The sequence below is a fragment of the Eretmochelys imbricata genome, chromosome 24 (assembly GCF_965152235.1).
Source record: "Eretmochelys imbricata isolate rEreImb1 chromosome 24, rEreImb1.hap1, whole genome shotgun sequence".
NCBI classification, from domain to species: domain Eukaryota; kingdom Metazoa; phylum Chordata; order Testudines; family Cheloniidae; genus Eretmochelys; species Eretmochelys imbricata.
The window spans coordinates 3671599-3692096 of record NC_135595.1 but is presented as its reverse complement, the minus strand read 5'-3'; the positions used below and the strand labels follow the sequence as shown (position 1 = coordinate 3692096).

The 20498-nt window shown below is 49.2% G+C and overlaps 2 protein-coding genes across 2 annotated transcripts; both read left to right on the top strand.

The window, feature by feature from the left end:
• Nucleotides 1–3031: 3031 nt before the first annotated feature.
• Nucleotides 3032–11655, top strand: CD48 (CD48 molecule). The gene is made up of 4 exons (XM_077841439.1): nt 3032–3336; nt 7142–7462; nt 9295–9558; nt 10582–11655. Exons 1-4 carry the CDS (start codon nt 3282–3284, stop codon nt 10674–10676), a joined length of 735 nt encoding a protein of 244 aa, XP_077697565.1. The 5' UTR covers nt 3032–3281; the 3' UTR covers nt 10677–11655.
• A 2774-nt stretch (nt 11656–14429) lies between these two features.
• LOC144279890 (SLAM family member 5-like) lies at nt 14430–20498 on the top strand. Its single transcript, XM_077841594.1, has 3 exons — nt 14430–14451; nt 18497–18823; nt 20215–20498. The coding sequence occupies exons 1-3, from the start codon at nt 14430–14432 to the stop codon at nt 20496–20498; spliced, it is 633 nt and encodes a 210-aa protein (XP_077697720.1).

Here is a 20498-nt window from a genome sequence, read left to right as displayed (position 1 = left end):
TTAGTCTCTAAGGTGCCACAAGTCCTCCTTTTCTTTATTCTGTTCCCAGTTCTCCAAAACTTAGGGGTGACTGTTGGGCCATTTATCTGTGCCAAAGTTCACAGGCTGCAAGCCTTGGGCTGACTGCTGAAGCCAGTGTCTGACAGGGGACAGGCCTGTAGGGTCGTTGCATTACTGCTGAATAAAATAAATGCTAAAGCTAGCTCTAGGGGCTACAGACAGAAGTTGAAGTCCTATTGCAACCTGGCCTTGAGGCTGATTCTTGTCTTGCTGTGGGGGTTTCAGCTTGAAATTTCAGCTCTTTGTGTTTCTAACAAGCAGAAATAGTCTGAAGGCAACTGCTCAAATTCCACAGACTTGGGCATCCGTCAGCACTTCCGGCTCCAGCCGAAGCTGTCATGTTACCGTAACGTGCGTTAATAGGCTGGTTTGCACGTGGAGACAATCTGCAGTGCATGCCATTAAGGCTGATGCACTGGTTTGCTACACAGCAGTAAAGTTGCTCTCATGTCTTTGCGCATTTCCATCATCAAAATATAATAAGGCACGTGGTAGGTGTTCGCTCTCCAGTCAGTTTCACAACCTGGGGCTCTCTCTCTCAGCTTGTGGATTTTTGATTGCGGGTATCGATCTGACTGCGTGTGCAATGTGAAGACAACAATGTCGCCTGGGTAATGGTTAGTTCATAATAGCATCTCTTCAGTGTTAACACCAGATCTTCCCAGTAACGGATGTGAACCACTCGGGGCTGAAAGTGGGTCAGTTCTCAGCAGGCATTGCAGATTCCCCGTCGTTTAATTCGCTGCCAGTTCGCCGCTCCAGCCAGGTTCTAACTCTTGGAGACCGCTGGCTTCCAGCTACCGCGTGTGGGAGCATCTTAGCATTCCCTTGTCACCGGCTCCCCTTGAACTCAGCAGCTTAAAAGCGCTGGTGCGTCTTACCTGGCACATTAGCTCACTGCGTGAATTTCACTGCCATTGCTGCTGACATCAGTGATTACAAATAAGTGTTTACTACTTTGTGCAGTGTTGTTGTAGCCATGCTGGGCACAGGATAGTAGACTGACAAGGTGCGGGCGGTAATATCTTGGACCAAGTTCTGCTGGGGAGAGAGTCAAGCTTTCAAGCTAAACAGAGCTCCTCTTCGGGTAATAAACGATATTAGCTCCCCTTGACGCTCTGTTTACTACTTTGACACTTCTGAGCCGTGCTGCTGAGAGCAAGGAGCTGGATATTACTGGACTTGTGGACTGCTCTGTGGGTGATGCACAAAGTCCCAGAGTTCAGGCAAGCATCCCTGTTCAAGAAAGAGAGCAAAGCCTGGGCTTAATTTTAGGCATATGCTTTCAAATTGTCGATGGAGCTTAATCACATGCTTAGAGTTAAGCTTATGCATAAGTGCTTTCCTGAATCGGGGTCTACGTTGCAATTACTGAGCCAATCAGCTACTGTCCTGTGCTATCACTGAGGGCATGATCATCTACAAGAGCAGATGGTGGGTAAAACCTTATGGCTGCTGATGCTGTGAAAGAGGGCAGGCTGAGGTTATCAGCCCGGCATTTCCTAAACTGCCTCTCCCATCTCACTTGTGAGCTGATCGCATCCGAAGCAGAGCGGCTGAGTCACAAGCACGCAGGCCCTGCGATGCCATTCGTAGGGTCACTTGAGCAGACCCGTGCTGCAACTGGTCGGTCGGCCCACTCAGCTGGATAGCCAAGGCGCTGCTAACGGGGCAGATCTCAGCCGATGTGAATCAGCGTCTCTGCACTGATTCCAACACAGCGCTGTTGGTTCACCCACGCAAGATGTGGCCTGTTTGTGCAATGGAGAAATGTCCCCAGATTGGTTATTTGTAGCCAGAGCTTAATTTGTAATGGAAGAGGTGCCGGGGCTCAAGCAATTTCATAACTGATGTGGCAAGCCCCCAGGTGCCGGGGCTATGACCTGCCCAGCCCTGGCACTAATTAAGCACTGTTTAAAGCAGCTATACAGGATAAATGTTTGATCCTGGGGCCTGAAGTTTGACCCTGGGGTCTCATTTTCACCAAGGCCCCTTTATACCACTGGTGTAAATGGTGGATTCTATGTAACCTGAAGTCTTTAAACTATGATTTGAGGAGTTCAGTGGTTCAGCCAGAGGTGATGGGAGTGGGTGGGTGAGCCTCTGTGGCCTGCAATGTGCAGGTCAAACTAGAATCATGATGGATTCTTCTGACTTTAAAGTCTATGACTCGGCCCGGCTGGGGAGGGCCGCATTACAAGAGATGTGACTCCGAACAATGGCAGGCTGCAAGGCATTGTCTTGCAAGGACCAAATATTTTGGGGTTCCTCTGCACAGCTCAATGCCTCCAGCCCAGCACAGTCTCTATGGAGAGTGACACCGCCCCTGGGATTCTGCCCAATGAAGGGGTAGGTTAGCCGCGCTCCTTTGCATGGGGCTGCAGCCATTCCCGGCACAAAGGCAGCCAGCGTGCTACAGTATCCTGGCTGCAGGGGTGAAAGTAGGCTAGTACGGGCCAGTACAGTGTACCGCTAAGAAGCTGGTACCGGGCCCTTATGCAGCCGAGGTGAAAGAGCTGCCACGGTAGCACTTTAAACATCGCTGCCCCTTTTGCCCCCCCCCCGCCCCCATTGGTGACCCTACCGGCAGGGCTGCAGATGGGGGGGGAGGGGCAAAAGGGGCAGCTGTCCCGGGGCCGGTGATTTGAAAAGGCCCAGGGCTCCCGGCTGCTGCTAACTGCGGCAGCGGCCAGAGCCCCGGGGGGCGCAGGCCAGGCAGCGTGTGCCCCCGGACCAGTCAGTGTTTAATATCACTTTCATCCCTGCCCAGCTGAAGGAGATTCTGACTTGCAGCAGCCTGGACTCCGAGCCTTTCATTGGCCTCACTGGCTTGCTAGCCTGTGGAGGGAGAGAACTTTGCTGCATGAGAGTCTACGCCTAAAATGCTGTATTCATACACTGCAACTTGCTCAAGGAAGTGGTTTTCTTTGACAAATTGCCACATGCTGCAAAAAGGGAATTTCAACTGCTCTTTAGATTAGTTGAAAAGATGCACTGCACTCCTCGTTAAAGTAACTGTTTTAAAATCGGTTTGGCCTGTCTCTCATTTACACCAAGCCCTTTTTATCCCAGTGTAAAGGGGCCTTAATGCAGGTGTACCTGTAATTTAGTCCCGTATTAAGGCCCTTTTACACGGGTGGTGTAAGTGAGAATCAGGTCCTTTGACAACATCACTTGATTAGAGGACATCCTGGTTTTAGATTGCCGCGAGGCTGGGGAAGATGGCGGCAGCCGGTCAAACCTTTGCATACCTGGTGGTGCTCAGCAGCTTACAAGGTACGCTTTTTGGATCTGGGTTGCAGATTTGGGCTGTGTGTCTGCTCGCACGTGCTAGTGATTTGATTCTTTCTCAAACTCCCCTGCCTTGTGGTAGATAAGTTTTATCTTGGAGGGCTGGAGCGGGGGGAAAGGATATAAATTCTGATCCAGTGTTTTGCCGACATTTCTTTACTAAGTGGAGCACGGCTGCCTTGTTCCTTTCAAGTTACAGTTTTCAGGCTCTTCACAAGAACAGGCTTAGAAACTTATTTTTTGTGTTTGTTTTTTAAATGAAAGCCCGTTTTTTCCATCGCAGAGACCAAAGCCGAGGGGCTCGCACAAGTCACTGCATCAAAGCTCCAGAGAGATTGTTAGACCTCATTAACTGTATTTAGCTGGGTTGCTGGAACAGACATTTCCTTACCCTGCCTAGTTTTTCTTCTCTGAAGTCAGTTAGAACTGTGCCCATGGACTAAACCCAGGCCACAGACTGGAAAGCTCCAGAGAAAACTTCTAGAGTATTTCAGTCTCCAAGGATCTAGAAGCTCGTCATTTTTTATCATTGACAACATTTGTTCCTGCACGCACTGAAATTAGGGCCATCAAAATCCACACTTCTGGTCAGAAGGGGTTGTTTTTTTCCTCCTGCGTATAGCATTACAGTGATCAGGGGAATCAGACAGGGGTTTGGCTCTACTTACTCCGAAATAGGGATTCCATTGTTGTCAACTCTTGTGAATTTGTTGCGAGTCTTGGTATTTTCTAAAAATCCCCAGCTGCTGGAGCCCTGTGATTATGTAAGAATCTCACTTTTTTTAAAAAAAAAGAATGCTAAATTTCTAGCCCTTGTGGTTGTGGAGAAAAGCTTGAAAACATGATCCATAAACATTCAAAATCCAGCAGGCACATAAAAAAGAACCCAAAACTAATATTTTAAAAAAGACAATCTCATGCGTGAGGGACCTCATAGTGATTTTGGGAGGCACAGGGTTGGTAATATGATGGCGGCGGTGTGGGGGAGGGAAGTTGAAAGGCCCAACTTTTTAGAGGCGTTTCAGTGCCTTCAATGCTGGTGTAAAGGGTGGTGTATTTGTTAATCCTTATGTCATCCATTACGTGTCTAGGGCAGGTCACGTGGTGTTTGTGATTCCCCCCCCCCCTTAGTAATGGCTTTTTATGGTAGTTCTTGCGTACGGGAGAAGATGGTCCAGCTTCGTAGGCGGAGTTGAAACAGCAAAATCCACTCTGTCACCATCACACAGCAGCAACGGTGAAGCACACACAGCGAATCAAGAGACCATAAAGTGGTAAAAGGAGCTGAACTTACCCCAGAGTCAGCAGCGGTCACGTGTAGGGCGTTTTGCTTGATCCAAAGAAGAAACAATCACCCCTAGCTCTTCTCACCCATGGATCTCAATGGGCTTTTTAAATGGGTACCGTTGTCCCAATTTCAGAGTGGGAGAAACTGAGGCACAGAAAAGGAAAGTGACTTCACCTAGCAGGACAGCCAAGTATAGAAGCCAGGTCTCCTGAATCCCAGTCCAGTGCTCTAGCCACTAGACAATACTGCCTCCAGTGAATAGCGCACACTCTGTTTGCTAGATTACCAATTCAAAAGGTCCAGCTTATAAATATGAATGTGTTTAACACACCTGGTGTGTGTATATGTCTGTCCCCTCCCACTCTGGTGATGGTGGGGTAACAATCTGCTATCGCTACCAGCTAATGGAGTTAGTTACTCCTTTAGCTCAAGTGTGAGACTTTAGCTCTGACTGCTGATAATCGCTGACCCTAAAGATGACCCCTGCTGGATTTGCTACTTGTGTCACTCATGAAAATGCTCTTTCCATGATTTAAAACAAAAAACTCCCTCAAAAGATGAAATGGCCTCTGAAACAGGAAATGATGGGGACAGGAAGTGGCTCAGCATAAAGCAGCCTCTCCTGCTAATTCCGGGCAATTTGTAGATGGGGAGGGTGGGCGAAACAGGAAACGTAAAGGACGAGGCCATTGGTATGTTGGTTATTGATTAGGACCCCAGAGAACAAATTAGGGGCAGGAGAGAAAGATTGCACCCTTTTTTATTAAGTCCAAACTGGAAATAAAAACAACACTTTGCACTCCTGTAGCAAGTTTACTTACCAAGGAGCAAAGGATGCAGACCTTAGCTGAGCCTTACCACAGCGATCTCTGGGAATCGTTATACAGAGGGGGAAACTGAGGCACAGAGTGAGGCAGTGACTTGCCCAAAGTCAGTGAGTTGGTGACAGTGCTGTCAGGGTGTAGCCGAACTTGGCAGGATCCACCTGTTAGAGCAAATAGGGGAAATATTGGTGCATTAATTAAATCTGCCCAGGCAGGAAGAATGTTCTGTCCCACCCTTCCTGCTTCATGGCCGCAGTGACACTTCGTGGGGACTCCCCTCTGCACGAACGGCTGCTGTGCATCGTGGGAGATGTAGGCTGGAGGAGAACAGGGGCGGGAGGTTCTGCACTAGCCCAGCTGGGCACAGAGGAAGGGCGAAACATTCCGTTTGGATTTTCCCGACAAGCCAAAGAAGAAGTTCATTTCCCACGGAAACTGTCATTTTTTGCGGAAACCACATTTGCTGTTTAAACACCCAACACCGCCCCCTCCCCCGCAGATATTTCTAGGACCTCGCTGCCGAAGTAATCCCAATAATTTCAACATAAGAAAGCAGCATGGCAGAATCCTGCCCCCGGCAATAAACAGCCCACGCCTGCTCCCGAATGCCGGTTGGGGGCACCGACCCCAAGACATGGGCATCCCCCTCTTGCCAGTCTCCCTGATCTCTGCGCTTTGAGGGACAGGCAGTCAGTGTCCTTTCATCCCGCTGGGCAGACCTCATTTGGCCTGTGTCTCCCCCGCGACACCGGCCACCATTCTGCCCAGGGATCTCCATTTCCTTTAGTGGTCTGTCCTCTAAACGGCGTTTCTTCCCCTCCTCTCCAGCATTTTCTTTGCTTCTTCTTGCTTTTCCTTTCACTTCTCCCTTTGTGGGTCACTTGCATTTGTGCTAGCTCACCCCTCTGTCCAGGTTGTACCCCCAGGCCCCAGTTAGCTCAGGCATCAACTCTAATTTCCCCCAATGTTCTAGACAATCTCTTATACGTTCGTCCTCGCTGATACCAAAGTCACAATGCTCTGCTTGCTCCAGGCCCCTTGGACACCGGCAGGCCCTTGTGCGTATTATATTGTTGTTGGGAAATAAATGGTTCGTCGAGCCTCTTCAGTACAAATATCAGAGTGGTTCAAGACCTAGTGGCCCGCAATCAAGGCTCCGTTTTTCTAGGGACTTACAACATAACAATACCTAGAGCGAGGGCTCTTTGCGGCTGTAGATCTGTGATACTGGGTCCGGACACCATAAGGGGAAGAACAGAAAGTTAGGCCCAAAAAGGAGCCGCTGAGCCCACTGATTGCATGGTGTATTGTTGTACTATGGGAGTATATTGAGTAAGGGCTTTTGTGAAAGCTTGGAATAGTCTGAACGTGATGGTCATTATGCGACATCGATACAGACTGGGGTTAAACCGGCCTCAGGGAACGGTCCATTGCTCATTTTGGGGGGGGGCCTAAATCTTCTGTTCTCCACTGGGGAGGGCAGTCTGGAACCTGATTGTCACAAGGACTCAAAGTCCTTCACAAAAGAGCCAGTAGCATCATCCCCATTTTACAGGGGGAAACTGAGGCACAGCAAGAGGCATTTGCGCTAGCTTGTCCCAGTTCATCCAACAACTAACTAAGAGTAACGCTTGTTCCTTTGCTTCCCATTGCAACCCTGATTTTTGTCTGTTGACAGCTTTCGAGGCCACAGAGGTGCCGCACAATCAGGTGAATGGGATTGTCCATGGCACGGTGTATCTAAACCCCAAACTGCCAGTCCCAGAGGAATACAAGCAGATCATCTGGTGGTTCGATGGGTCCCTAAAGATCCTGACTAAAAAACGGGATCAGCCAGTGTCTTACCTCAACGGCTTTTTTCATAATAAACTGTGTTACCACGAGAATCACACCCTGGAAATTGTCCAGGTGCAGAAGCAAGGCAGTGGCATCTTCCGGATAGAAGTGGAGAACAACCAGAGCAAGACGCAAAGTGAATTTATCCAACTGAACGTGTACGGTGAGTCGGGAGTGGCTTCTTCACACAAGGGTCAGGGATGGTGAGGTAGAAGGGCCCCGATAGTGCACCCTCCTCTCTCCCCAGCCCGAAATGCCCACAAGGCAGGGGAAAGAGCAGGTAACAGCCTGGATGGGACAAAGAGGCTCCTAGAAATGGGCCAGATCCTCAGCTCAGGTTCTGGGTCCAATGTTCCATCGCCAGAGCTGTTCTTTCTGGAATCTTTGTGGCTGGGGCTTTAAGAGGAGGGGTCAGGTACCCACCTTAATGACATTCCTGTTTTGGGATCTCCCACAACGGACCAAATGGGAACAGAGGCAAAAGCAGATTGCTGCCCTGCTGGCAGAAGGTGGGATAATGGAGCCACCCAGACGTCTTCAAGGAACAGCTACACACACGTCAGAAAGCAGGGGAGACCAGCTAGTGAGAGCCAGGAAGGCCACCGTGGGAGGGGGCTCCATAAAAGAAATGAGTTGATAACCCCCCAGGCTAAGCTGGTAAGGGCCAGGAAGGATGGTCTTGTAGTCAAGGCACTGGACTGGCATCCAGGAGATTTGGTTTAGTCACTTAGGCCAGTGTTTCCAAAAAATGACTAAGGATTTGGGATGCCCCATTTTCTGGGCACACTTTAAAGGGACCTGATTTTCAGAAAGTGCTGAGCATCTGTGCTCTGAAAATTGGGATCCTACAGGGGATCCAGAATTGAGGGACACACAGTCACTAGTCACATTTAAATATCTTGGCTTAAGGCCTTTGCCAGGGGTCTCTCCGTGCTTCAGGGTGTGAGGATATGGCCATGGAGTCCTGAGAGATGCTGGGGTGAGGGAGGTTATCTAAGCACCCAGACAGACCCTAGGGTCACATGCACTCTGCTAGGTGAGATGGTGGGTAGACAGGACTGGGGGGCGGAATACACAGGGAATTTGGTACTGTTGATCTAATGTATGGGATCCAAATGGGTGTATTTCATCACCCCCAAAATGCTGAAGGAAAATTATGAGATCTGGAAAACATATTCTCCAGTGGGAAACTTTTTAATGAGCTTATTCTAGTTAGCTTATCAAAGGGAAGGTAAATTGGTGACTCGCTCTCAAAGCAGTTCTAACACACGGGGAAGGTCTCTGAAGAGCCCTCTCTTATCAATCTAGCAGATAAAGGTAGAACAAGATCCACTGGCTGAAAGTTGAAGCTAGAAGAAAGTTTTGTCTCATTTTGTGTTTGCATTTAACGGGGATGGAAATGAACCATTCACACAGCTCACCCAGGCATATGGTGGATTCTCCATCACTTGAGGTCTCCACATCATGGTTGGACCCTCTTTCTAAATGATATGCTCTCATCCAGCCACAAGTCAATGGGTTGGAAGCAGAAGCCATTGTGTGAAATTGTCTGATCTGCATTACACAGGCAGTCAGACTAGATGAGCATCATTCAAAGATTCCAAGGCGTGAAGGAACCATTGTGATCATCTTGCCTATCTTCCTGGATACCACAGGCCAGAGACCTGCCCCAAAACAATTCCTAGAGCAGACCTTCTAGAACAATGTCCAATCTTGATTTAAAAATTGTCAGTGATGGAGAACACATCACACTCCTTGGTAAATTGTTCCAATGGTCAATTACTCTCACCGTTAAAATTTTATGCCTTATTTGCAGTCTGAATTTGTCTCGCTAATAGACCCTTCTGTATAAAATCTATACAAGCAACATCTCCAGCTGGTATAAATCAGTTTCATTGGAGCACCACCAGTTTACATCATCTGAGGATCTGGCCCATGGTTAGATCTCTGTCACGGTTTGGCCTGTTGTTGAATTTCTCTTTTCTCTATTTCCAGAGCCAGTCCCTAAGCCCAGTGTGAACGTCACTATCAGGGCCAACAAAGATGGATGGTGCAATGTCACCCTGAAGTGCACTGTGAACGCCACCCAAGTGGCCTACCACTGGTACAAGAATGAAAAGGATTTTGTGGGCAAAAACAGCAGCACACTGGACGATCAGTTAAAGTCAGAAAGTCACGCATCTTACAAATGCGTCGTCAGCAACCCTGTCAGCGAAGAGACGGGCTTGGTCTATTACAGAAGCCCTTGCACATGGGATGGTAACATTCACTTTGCATTCATTTATCTTGCTGCGTCTATCTGGCTGTGCAGATTAGCTATGCAGCCACTCTGGTTCGGTCTCAATTGCAGCAGGGCAGCCGTGGTTTTGGTGACTCTTGAGCGAGAGTCTCGTTCGCTGCTCCCCAGTGGTATTTCCCTCCCCGGGGGACCCCAGAGCAGTCTTCTGCTGACCTGCCCTGGGCTGTGAGTTGCTGTGAAGCTGCAGTCACCGTGGTGCCAGACTGGGGATGCCAGGCTGCTGGGGGTGCCGCGGGTGGGATGAGGGATCCTGGCCACGTGGCGTGACGCTGCCCAGGGTTGGAGGGGCTGTGGGTGCCTGTGACACAGGAGAGCCGCCTGCTGATGGGCTGCCGTTCGGGCGAGGGGCTGAGTCCTCAGGGGGTCGAGGCCAGTGGTTTGGAGCTCGAGGTCGCAGGGGCAGTCCCTGGCAAGGGCCCGACCAAGGGGGTCCATTAGAGGCACCAGTGCAGGGCATGCTGTCTGCGTTAGCACAAGGCACAAAGTGATGCAGCGGAGGCGGGGGGCTGGGGGGGAAGGCACAGTGCAGACAGTGTGTTCTAGGGGGATCCCAGACGATTAGCCACAGGGACGGTGCCGTTGCAGCCGGGCACTGGGTTCCGGAGCCAGCTGTGAGGTTCTGGGAGCCTGTGTCGATAACTGGGGGGATCCTCTGGGGTTTGGGGGTGTCTCCTTGGCTCATTCTGCACAGGGAGGAGAGAAGAGTCATCCTGGGTGATTGAAGCAGCGGGGGGAGCTCTCTCTGCACCCTCTGGGGGATATGTGGGGGGCAGAGCGCTCAGGCCAGGGACAGGGCTGCTTTCCCTGTGTTTTGCTGTGCATCCTCTCCTTGCTCCCCTCTCCTTCGACCCCTGCTCATCCTTGCCCCTAAAGTCTACCCCCTCCTGTGGGTTTTCCATGGCAGGGGCGAGGCAGCCCATTTGTATTATTGTTAATAAATAGCCGGCAGGTGCTATAAATAACAGGCTCTTGTCTTGTTTCAGAGAAGAACTCAGCCGTGCCCTTGTCCCTGGCTCGGAAGACCGCCGATTCCATCCTGGCGTTTGGATTTCTCCTCCTCGTCCATAACTGGGTCTAAGGCTGCCATTCCAGTGAAAGCCAAGGGAACGCAACGATCTCCTCGATTGCCTGCGCTGGTCCGTTCCCGGGCAGACCTGGTGAAATGCACAAGACCAAAACGAACTCCTGAAATAACTGTGTTAGACAGATATCCACCATCTTGGCCAGCACACTGGGGATTGAACCAGGGACTTAGAGAACTAAGGAGAAGATGATGTTGTGGAGACAAGGCCCACTACTTGGGTGCTATAATAGCCTCACTTTCTCTGCAGATGGAGGTGGGGGTGCGGGGAGGGATCCTGGCTGTTTGCTGGATAAGAACAAAGGCCCGAAGTCAGTTTAAATTCAGGCTATTTATCCAAAAGTCCTTCCTTTGTTTGTTGGGTTCTGGAGAATCAGTTTAAAAGTGCAGCTGCTCCAGGTTGTGGGCATAGTTGCCAACTTTCACACCATAAATAAGCACCCTGACTTTTTTGATTTATTGTGAATCAAGCTAATCCCACTTCAAAACAAGGCCAAAACAAGCCAATCCCTAAGTACCTCAACACTCTATGTGACTAGGTCCCCCCGGCATGCAGTCTGGGACTGTGGTGGGCCCACTGTGCACCCCTGACTCTCTCCCCACCTTGCCCCTGTTTGCCCCTTGCCCCCCTTTATTCCCCTTTGCCCCTGCTTGCTGGGAGCAGATTAAAAAAAAAAAAGAAGCAACAAGCTACAAGCCAAAAACTAGCCAACAAGCAACTCGCAAGCCACTTAAGCCAAAGACAAGCCCAATTTCTGTGGGTTTTTTTTCACGGGTTGGGCATGTCTGGTTGTGGGACCTCTTTGGAGGTGTTACAACCTGAGGGATTTTGCATAACAACCCCCCACTGTTCTTAGTACCTGGAGAAGCTGTGGCCTCCCTTCCCGGAGGGAATTGACATACAAGCCAGAGCTGCAGAAGAGCTGGTCTCTCTCACCAACAGAAATGGGTCCAATAAAAGAGAGAACCTCCCTCACCTTGTCTCTCGCACCAACTTGTCCCTGGCACACAGCGATACATAAACTTAATTCAAGAAGGTTAACCTGTATTCAGTAGGGTTTGTCCAGGAAATTGCCACACCTGTGACAAATTATGAGGGACCTGGGAGAAAGGAAACAGACCAGGGAGAAAGAAATATCTGGGAAGCCTGCAGAGAGGTGAGGGTAAGGAAGGCTCTCTTCCCAACTGGGGACGAGCTGGGAGAAGGGGACCAACGTACTTCCTCCCAAAAGAGGAGAGCTGCAGACTCCTGTTTTAAGGAGAGAGGTAACAACTGCCTGAATTAACCTGCTCCAGGAGGAGGGTGGGGGTTTCTGCCACAAGGAGAGACTGAGGGGTAGCCCAGGCTGGGAACAGGGCTCATGGGGTGGGCTTCAGAACAACTCCAAAAGCCAGGAGAGCCTCTGCTTTATTAAAGATGTTTGTTCTGGATTATTTGGCACCAGCTTTTATTAGGAATCTCGCCCCCTGGGGAGTATTATTGAGTCAAGAGGCCTGAAGTGGAGTTACTGGGTTCCTGAGAAGGGAAAGTGAGGCAGGGAATGCCACACTTAGCCAGAAGTGGGTGATGCTGCAGGGCAGTCACACCCCAGGACAGTAACAAAAGGGGCAGAAGCATGAAAGAAAGAGTGAGCAGGAAACAAACAAATACTCATGGCTAAGCTGCCAGTGTAATGGTGGTGCCCACAACTCACGCTGCTTGCTTGTGGCTGTGATACTTCGGGGAAAACTCTCTGTCTAATTTCTGACTTTGGTGTGAAGTTATGAACTCGCTGTATGTACCTTTACCAATATGGAGCAGCCTCTTGGCCTCTCTGTTGTCCTTTCAACTCCATGTCGGAGCATTAGGGGGTAGGGGCAGCGGCCTAACAGTAGGGGTCATTTAACTTAAGTGCTCAGCCATTGAAATGTGATCACTCTAGACAACGGACTGGCTCCAAACTAGGCTAGCTGGGGTGAGGTTGCCTGGCAGTGAAGACACCTATTGAGGGTGACAGGGGAGTCACCTGGCAGAGGAGACTGGAAGGTTACAAAAAGGGAGGCACTGATCTAGTTGGGGATCGTTCTTCCTCAGCTCAAGAAAGATGGGAGAGAAGCAATGCAACATGTAGGTGCCTAAGGTGTGAGCCCTGCCTACCTACCTGCACATAGATGGACCAGGCACTGAATTAGAGACCAGGGCTCTAGTCTCAGCTCTGCCACTGACCTACCATGGGCAAATCACTGTGCCTCTCTGTGTCTCAGTTTCCCCTCCTAACTTTGTCTGTCTGGTTTCTTTATACTCTGCAGATCGGGGACAGACTGCTTATAGCACCTAGCACAACAGGGCCCTGAGCGTTCTTGTGGCCTCTCACACTACCATAATAGTAACAATAAAATTGATTGTGAATCGAGACCCTTTTTATTGGTTAGCAGAGCGTTACCTATTGCCCTCAGCATGTGAGTCTGTTTGTTGGATGCAAATAGCTGGTTTTGATGAGCAATTTTCAGGAACTGTTCAGTTCCAGCTCTTTCTAATTGATGGTTAGTGACTGGTTGCTAGGTCCCATGGTATCATTTTTGCCCTCTGGTTAGGTACCTGAAACTGTCTTAGAGAAATATCTGGGATAACATTTTAGGTGACTAACTATTTACAGTAAAAGTCTAAGAATCTTTCAAGATTTGCAAACATTTTCATAATGACCTGGTAGTTCTCCAAATAATCATGACTAAGATAACAGTAAGTCCTACTGAATGGCAGACAATGCTGCAGAAATAATAGCATGCAATCATCTAATTAATTAAACTAAAGCAGACTCACTAGGGGCAGAGTTAAGGTTGCATGGACATCACCAGCTAGAACATTTGCAGGCTTTCGAGTGCAGAGATGCATGAAATATTTCAGGCAAAAAACTTTTATTTGACAAAAATGCAGATTTGGGCAGACCAAAATTCTGAATTCTGGTTGATTTTGGTGAATTCTTGCTCAAGAATAAAGAAACTCGGAAAAGTCAGAACAAGCTGTTTCCGAAAGATGTTGTGGAATTTCCCTCAGATTTATTTTAAAAATTCTTTAAAATGTTTTTTAAAAACTCCAAATGAAACAAAACAGTTCAGGTCATGTGATAAGTTTCATTTGATTCAAAATGATTTTTTTTTTTTTGATTTGCTGAAAATTTTTTTGGGAGTCATCAAGTCCAGGTCCCTGCACTGAGGCAGGACCTAATAAACCTAGACCAGCCCTAACATAACCAACCTGTTATGTATTTTCCCCCACTGTGGAATGCACGCATGGATGCTACACATACACACTCCTGTCTTTTGTGTGGTTCTGAATGTTCTCAATCAGTTACGCTCCAAACATCTTTGTCCTGCTCCTTCCCTATGTGTTTACATATTTAATGCCAGTGGCCCTCCATTTCTGGTCCTTCCTGTATGCAAACTGGTGCTTAGACTAAATAAATACCTACAAGGTCATGTTTTTTCTCTCTCCTTCTTTTCCTCTGGCAGGGAAGGGGTTAAATCGGGGGACTCTTTGAAGTTGGTGGGGAGGAAGGAAGCTGTTGGAATGTTCCATTCGCCCTGCAAGGGCGTGGGGCGTGGGGGAGAGCTGTTCTATAACACGGTTGTACAAATGAGCCACAAAAATAATCACCAGACTCACAAGGATAAATCACTAGACATGAGCGTACACAAATGTGAACTGAAATTGTGTGTGTGTTGGGGGGAGGGGTTAATAGATTCCTCTTCATCCCCGTCCCCCCAGTAGAGATGGTTCAGTCACCTGTTACAGGTGAGACATACCTGGATAGTGACTGCCATGGTAACTGCTCATCATGGGGAGAGGTTTGGCCCTATTAACCCTTAGAATGCTGGTTTGCCCCCGGGCAATTTCACACCTTGGGGACCAGCCAGTTCCTGAGAGTTTGGGAACAGGCCACAAGAGGGCGCTGTGCTGGGGTGCCGGCTTCTGGCCACTGGGAGCACCCGGTCCCTACCTATCTTCCCCCCTCCCGCTCCATCCATCACTCTCCTGCACCCCCATCCTCCAGGCTGTCCCGCTCCCATTGCAGAGGAGAGACGGGAGGAAAAGGAAACCGGCCAATGCCACATTGCTCCCCTCCTGCCCTGAGCGTGGCTGGCAGCAGCTCGTCCCTGCCCCCTATAGGGGAGGTACGGGGGCAGTTTGTCTGTGTAGGCAGGACAGACAGGGCTTGGGATGCTGGGACTGTACAGGGGAGACAGCTGGGGGGGGGGAACAGAGCTGGGGTTGGGGGCTGGGGATGGAGCTGCTATGGGGCTATATAAGGACGAAGGGGGGAGGAGGATTGAGTGGGGGAAGGAGGGGTCAGAAGAGGAGGGAGAAGGGACCAGTGTGTTCTGGTAGGGTGGTAACGGAGGATATTGGTGATATTGGTGATAGCACAAGGATATTACTCAATGGCTAATGCAAAGCATGGCCCAGTGACTAGGACACTAGCCAGCGACTCTGGGTCCAGTGCCCAGCTCTACCAGATGCTCCCTGTGTGACCCTGGGCAACCCACTGAGTTGATTGATGCCTCAGTTTCCCCACCTGTGGTACCAAGGAGATATCAGCACTGCCCTGCCTCACGGGGAGCGGGGTGGTTAGGGTAACTATTAGAGACTGGGAAGAGCTCTGGTCCTAGGGTGATGGGCGGCCAGGTAAGTAGCTGAGACAGAATGTGAAGGTGGGTGTTTAGGAGCTAGCTCCCCCCTCCCCCAAAGTGATCTACAAGATGGCAACATCTGCAAGAGGCAGGTCTGTTGGGAGAGATTTGGGGCCCTGGTACAGGCCCCACCCCCTCTCGTTTAACCATATTTACACAGACATAAGAGAAGTTTGCGGTGGGGGGGCTGAGCTTGGGTCCCCCCTTTTCCTCCTGTCTCATCTGCCCTGGAGAGAGACTGCTCTGGGGTTGGCCACGGTCCTAGCCTAAGGCAAAGTGGTGTACTGGTCTAGGCTGTCCTGATGACTTGCCGTGTGGACAAGGTGCTTCCTCTCTCAGGCATAATGACAATCAGCTTGTGTTAGAGAACCTGGAGCATTAAGTAGTGGTCATGCAGCACTTTGAAAACCACAACACTAGAGATGGGCCGGGCCTAATCCAAACTCAGGAGCTTCTAGAGCCAAACTTCCAGCTCAGTAGGATGTCCCAGGTCTTGAACCCAGGCCTGGGTGTCCCTAGACAGCTGCTGCTGCATCCTGGCTCCGCCACCCAGTGTCTGCTGAAACCTGGAGTTGCCCGCAGGCTAGTAGGACGATAGCGTCAGCCAAGACTCCACCCACGGGAGCCCTGATTGGAGGATCGCCTGACTCCACTGATTGGTCCAACCACACTATTTAAGCCAAAAGGAAACACAGGAAGTTTGTCTGAGCAGCCAAGTGGTTTCCTGTTGTGGCTGCACCCAACCTGCTTCCTGCCCCGCACCTGGCTCCTGCCTTCTCTCTTGTTTCCACCCTGCTCCTGCTCCATGTTCAGTTCTTGCCTTTCCTCCAGTTACCAGGCCTGGCTTCGACCCCGGCCTCCAACTTCTGACCTTGATTGTCTTGACCCTTGGTTCTGCCATTTGGTATCTGACCTTGGCTCTGACTCTGGTCAACTGGTAGTTGCTTCTGATGCTGACCCTTGGCTTCGTTCCCCAGCCTGGGTGCCTGCTCTGCCCACTAGACCTGATTGCTGATCTGACTCCTGGGCCAGGTCACTTACGGCCTGGTCCATAACAGTCGGTCCTATCCCAGCAACTCACGCACATTGGACTATGGCAGCAGGGCTAAAACCTTACAAAAATGGCCACTGGGTTTCTAATGACCCAAAGGGACCTTGGTTTTATGTGTCATCTTCCTCATTAGTTTAGAAAAATGAGGCATAGGTGGCAAAAGTGAGACATTGTGCCCTTGGAGAAGTAATGTAACCGGCTTTATTTGAGTTCCTCTGGATTTATGCTGGTGTGAATGAGAGGAGAATCAGACAGTAGGACTGACTTAGCTGAAAGAGGCTGGATCAGAAAAGTTTGTGAAGTCTATCCACGACCTCCCGTGTCTTGATAAGTCACAGCGCCAGCCCCCATTACAGACACACTCAGCCTGGGCCCCTGGTCAGAGCTCAGGGTATTAGGGTCAGGATTAGAAGACCAAATGCAGCCTTGTGTATGTAAGTGCCAGATTCTCCAAGAGCACCCAGCAGCTCCCACTTTGGCCCACTTCATTTGGGTGCTGCTGAGCTCTTGTGGAAATCTGACCCTCCAGCCTTCTTTTGTGAACAGCTGGGCTCCCAAATGCTCACCTCGCTTTCCTCTTTCCCCACGGAGAGGCCCCTTCTGAGTTGTCTTTTCCTCCTAGGACTCTCTGGGAATGTCTAGGAGAAGCTACCAGTTCGGTGTTAGGATGGTGATCCTGGGACTATGTTGGTTGCTCACATGTCTTATCCTTACAGGTAAAGTAAGTGTGTGTGTGTAGCTGGTTGAGAATTTTCCACTGGAATGAAGAAACAATTTCTGCAAAATGGAAACTTTCTGTGGGAATTCTTTAATTTTGTTAAAAGAGAAGGAGGACTTAGAGACTAACAAATTTATTTGAGCATAAGCTTTTGTGAGCTACAGCTTGCTTCGCCGGATGCATTCAGTGGGAAATACAGTGGGGAGGTTTATATACACAGAGAACATGAGACAATGGGTGTTACCATACACACTATAATGAGAGTGATCAGGTAAGGTGAGCTATTACCAGCAGGACAGCGGGGGTGCGACGGGACACCTTTTGTAGTGATAATCAAGGTGGGCCATTTCCAGCAGTTGACAAGACCGGTTGACGAACAGCGGGGTGGGGGAGGGAATAAACATGGGGAAATAGTTTTACTTTGTGTAGTGAGCCATCCACTCCCAGTCTTTATTCAAGCCTAAGTTAATTGTATCCAGTTTGCAAATTAATTCCAATTCAGCAGTCTCTCATTGGAGTCTGGTTTTGAAGTTTTTTTGTTGAAGAATTGCCACCTTTAGGTCTGTAATCGAGTGACCAAAGAGATTGAAGTGTTCTCCGACAAAACTGAAGAAAAAAAAATTCTGGTTATTTTGACCCAAATCAAAAATTGACCCAAAATGTTTAATTTCAAATCAGTTCAACAAACTGTTAAAATAGCATTTCCCTGTCAGTCCATTTCCTCATGGGAGTTGTAGTTTGGCCCTCTGGGCCTGGCTCCCTGGAGGACTACATGTCCCATGCAGCAATACAGGCTCCCATCTTACCAAGCTGTGTGGTGCACCATGGGAGTCACATGACCCTCAGTACATTATGGGAGAGGGAGCCCGGCCCAGCCCATAGGCATCCAGCTCCCAAATTACACCTTCGATGAGTCAATGTGCCTCAATGGGAAAATGCAGATTAATATTGAACTGACTTGAAACAAAGCATGTTGGGTCAGTTTAACCATTCGAAATGAAACACTGCCATTCAGGAATGTCTGATGTTCTCAGCCAACAGTGCTGAAACTAAATTCTTCAACACTTCCAGACTGAAATATTCCAGGATTTCCATTCTGCAAAATAACTTTCAAATTTTGGCTTTTCATCTTGATGTGGGATGGAAAATGAATGTTGAAATATTGTCATTTCCCAGCGAATGGAAACTCCCAGTTTCACTCAACCTGTAGATAGGTGGAGGAACGTGTATGGGGATAGAGAGGTGTGCATGGGGATGGATGGATGGAGAGATAGATAGATAATATCGATCTGCATGAAATCAGACTCAGAAATCAAACTCATGTTAAAGAACTCAGTTCCATCAGTTTCCTAACCTCTCTCTTTCTTTCTGTGTTTCTAGATGCACGCACCACCAAATCCCAGGCGATCCAGCTGACTGGGATGGTGGGAGGGTCGGTAGTTTTCCCTTTCAAAGTTCCCCCGTGGGTGCCCGTGGAGACCATCGTCTGGAATTCGGTCACAACCCTCGCCACATTTACCCCCCGGAAAGGGAAACTAGCTGTAGTTAAAGTGCTGGATAAACGCTACATAGGGCGGTTGAGGGTCTTGGACCATACCTATTCTCTGGTGATTAGCAACCTGAGCATGCTGGACAGGGGCGTGTACAGAGCGCAGATAAACACCGAGTTCACCACCACCGTGACGGAATACCTGCTGCGCGTGTACAGTGAGTGTGGGGGTGGGATGGGGGGTTGTTTGCACCAGCTGATGGTTGAGCTATTGGTCCATGGAGTTGCTCCAGCTTTTCAGAGTTGCTGAAATCCTGGGGCTCCCCTGGATTTCAAGAGGAGATGCAGCTACTGAGCATCTCTGGAAATCAGACCAGAGCAAGGGAGAGGAAAATCAAACTCCCGTTTCCTTTAAATTCAAGTATCTGTTTCAAGAACTTTCTTTAAACAAAGACACCTCAGGCCAGTTTCCTCCAAGGGTCAACAGGGAGCTAGTCAGCTCCTTTGAAGCTCTTTAATGAGTGCATGGCACTCCAGTGCTCAGTTTTAATGAGGGGCTCATGCTAATTTCTTGTCTTCTGCGGCTCAAATGTGGATATAACCGCCCTGTGGGTAGGTGTTTATTTCAACATAAATATATATTTTTAGAGAAATTTCCCATAAAAATATTTATAACATAACATCTAGCCCCTTAAACACATCCACACGTAGCGCCTGTCATCTTGAAAGAGCTTGGCAAATTGTGGGCCTACCCCTCCTATTGAAATCAAGGGCAAAAATTACATGGCAGCAGAATCACAAAGGTCCAGTGAAGAACCTTGCTCTGATATAGGGCTTTTCATTCATACGCCTCAAAGTACGTTATAATGGTGGTCAGTATTGTTAGGCTTGGGGTCACTGCCCACAGAAAAACCAACCCACTTGGGGCATGGTTACATGCTGCATATGTGGGTCTCCACTGCATGGACCTTTGAATCTCAGGGCAAACTTTCCTGGCCTTGGGGAGGCTGAGTGAAAATTTTCTGTGCAAACTGTTTTTTTTTTTTTTTTTTTGAGGGAAAACTAGGTTGTTGAATAAATGGATTTTATTTGCCTAAAGTATCTGTTGGAAAAGTCACCACCCAAAAACTGAACATTTTTTGGTTTTCACCTGAAAACAAAGTACTTTGATTTGGCTGTCCTGCCATGGTGCCTCATGGGAGCTGTAGTTTGATGGCCTCACTGCCTTGCTCTCCTCCACAGGCTAGGTTCTCTGGCCAAACTCTGTCTCCCATGACGCACTACCAACTTGCATGGCCTCCCTTCCCTGAGGTGAGACCATGATGCATCATGGGAAATGTAGTCTTACCAGGAAGCCCGGCCTGTAGAGGAGAATGGGGACAGGAGACACCCCAGCTATATTTCAGTTTTCAATTTTTATCAAAAACTTAGAATATTCCATGTGGACCACCCCGCCCCACCCCACCCTGTGTGTATGCTGTGTAAAGAGATGAGAGGGCTGGGAACCTGTGGAAATGACCTGGGATTGCACAGAGGGGATCAAAGCTACGTGCAGTGCAGGGAATCCTCACTGGTCCCTTTCCCGTTTCGTATTGCCTCCAACACGCAGAGAAAATCCCCGTCCCAGATATTGCCGTTGCCATCCTGAATGGAACCTGCAACCTCCTGCTAAACTGCTCTGTCGCCGAGGAAGCGGAAAGTGCCACCTTCATCTGGATGTACACCCGCAGGAGGATCAGCCAGACCAAGGAAGGACCCACCCTGCACATCTCGAGCCGTCCAAGAGCTAAAGACATGATCCACACCTGCCTGGCAAGGAACCCCATTAGCCAGGGCTCAAAAACGATCTCCATAGAAGACTACTGCGGTAACTTACTATCTAAGCATCCCTAG

What these genes read in the sequence shown, in the direction of transcription:
- CD48 (XM_077841439.1), top strand. Translation starts at nt 3,282, where the DNA reads ATGGCGGCAGCCGGTCAAACCTTTGCATACCTGGTGGTGCTCAGCAGC. An exon ending in GGTGCTCAGCAGCTTACAAG is followed by an intron (nt 3,337 to 7,141) that starts GTACGCTTTTTG and finishes GTCTGTTGACAG; the next exon opens with CTTTCGAGGCCACAGAGGTG. An exon ending in AAGCCCTTGCACATGGGATG is followed by an intron (nt 9,559 to 10,581) that starts GTAACATTCACT and finishes GTCTTGTTTCAG; the next exon opens with AGAAGAACTCAGCCGTGCCC.
- LOC144279890 (XM_077841594.1), top strand. Translation starts at nt 14,430, where the DNA reads ATGGTTCAGTCACCTGTTACAG. An exon ending in GGTTCAGTCACCTGTTACAG is followed by an intron (nt 14,452 to 18,496) that starts GTGAGACATACC and finishes CTGTGTTTCTAG; the next exon opens with ATGCACGCACCACCAAATCC. An exon ending in ATACCTGCTGCGCGTGTACA is followed by an intron (nt 18,824 to 20,214) that starts GTGAGTGTGGGG and finishes TCCAACACGCAG; the next exon opens with AGAAAATCCCCGTCCCAGAT.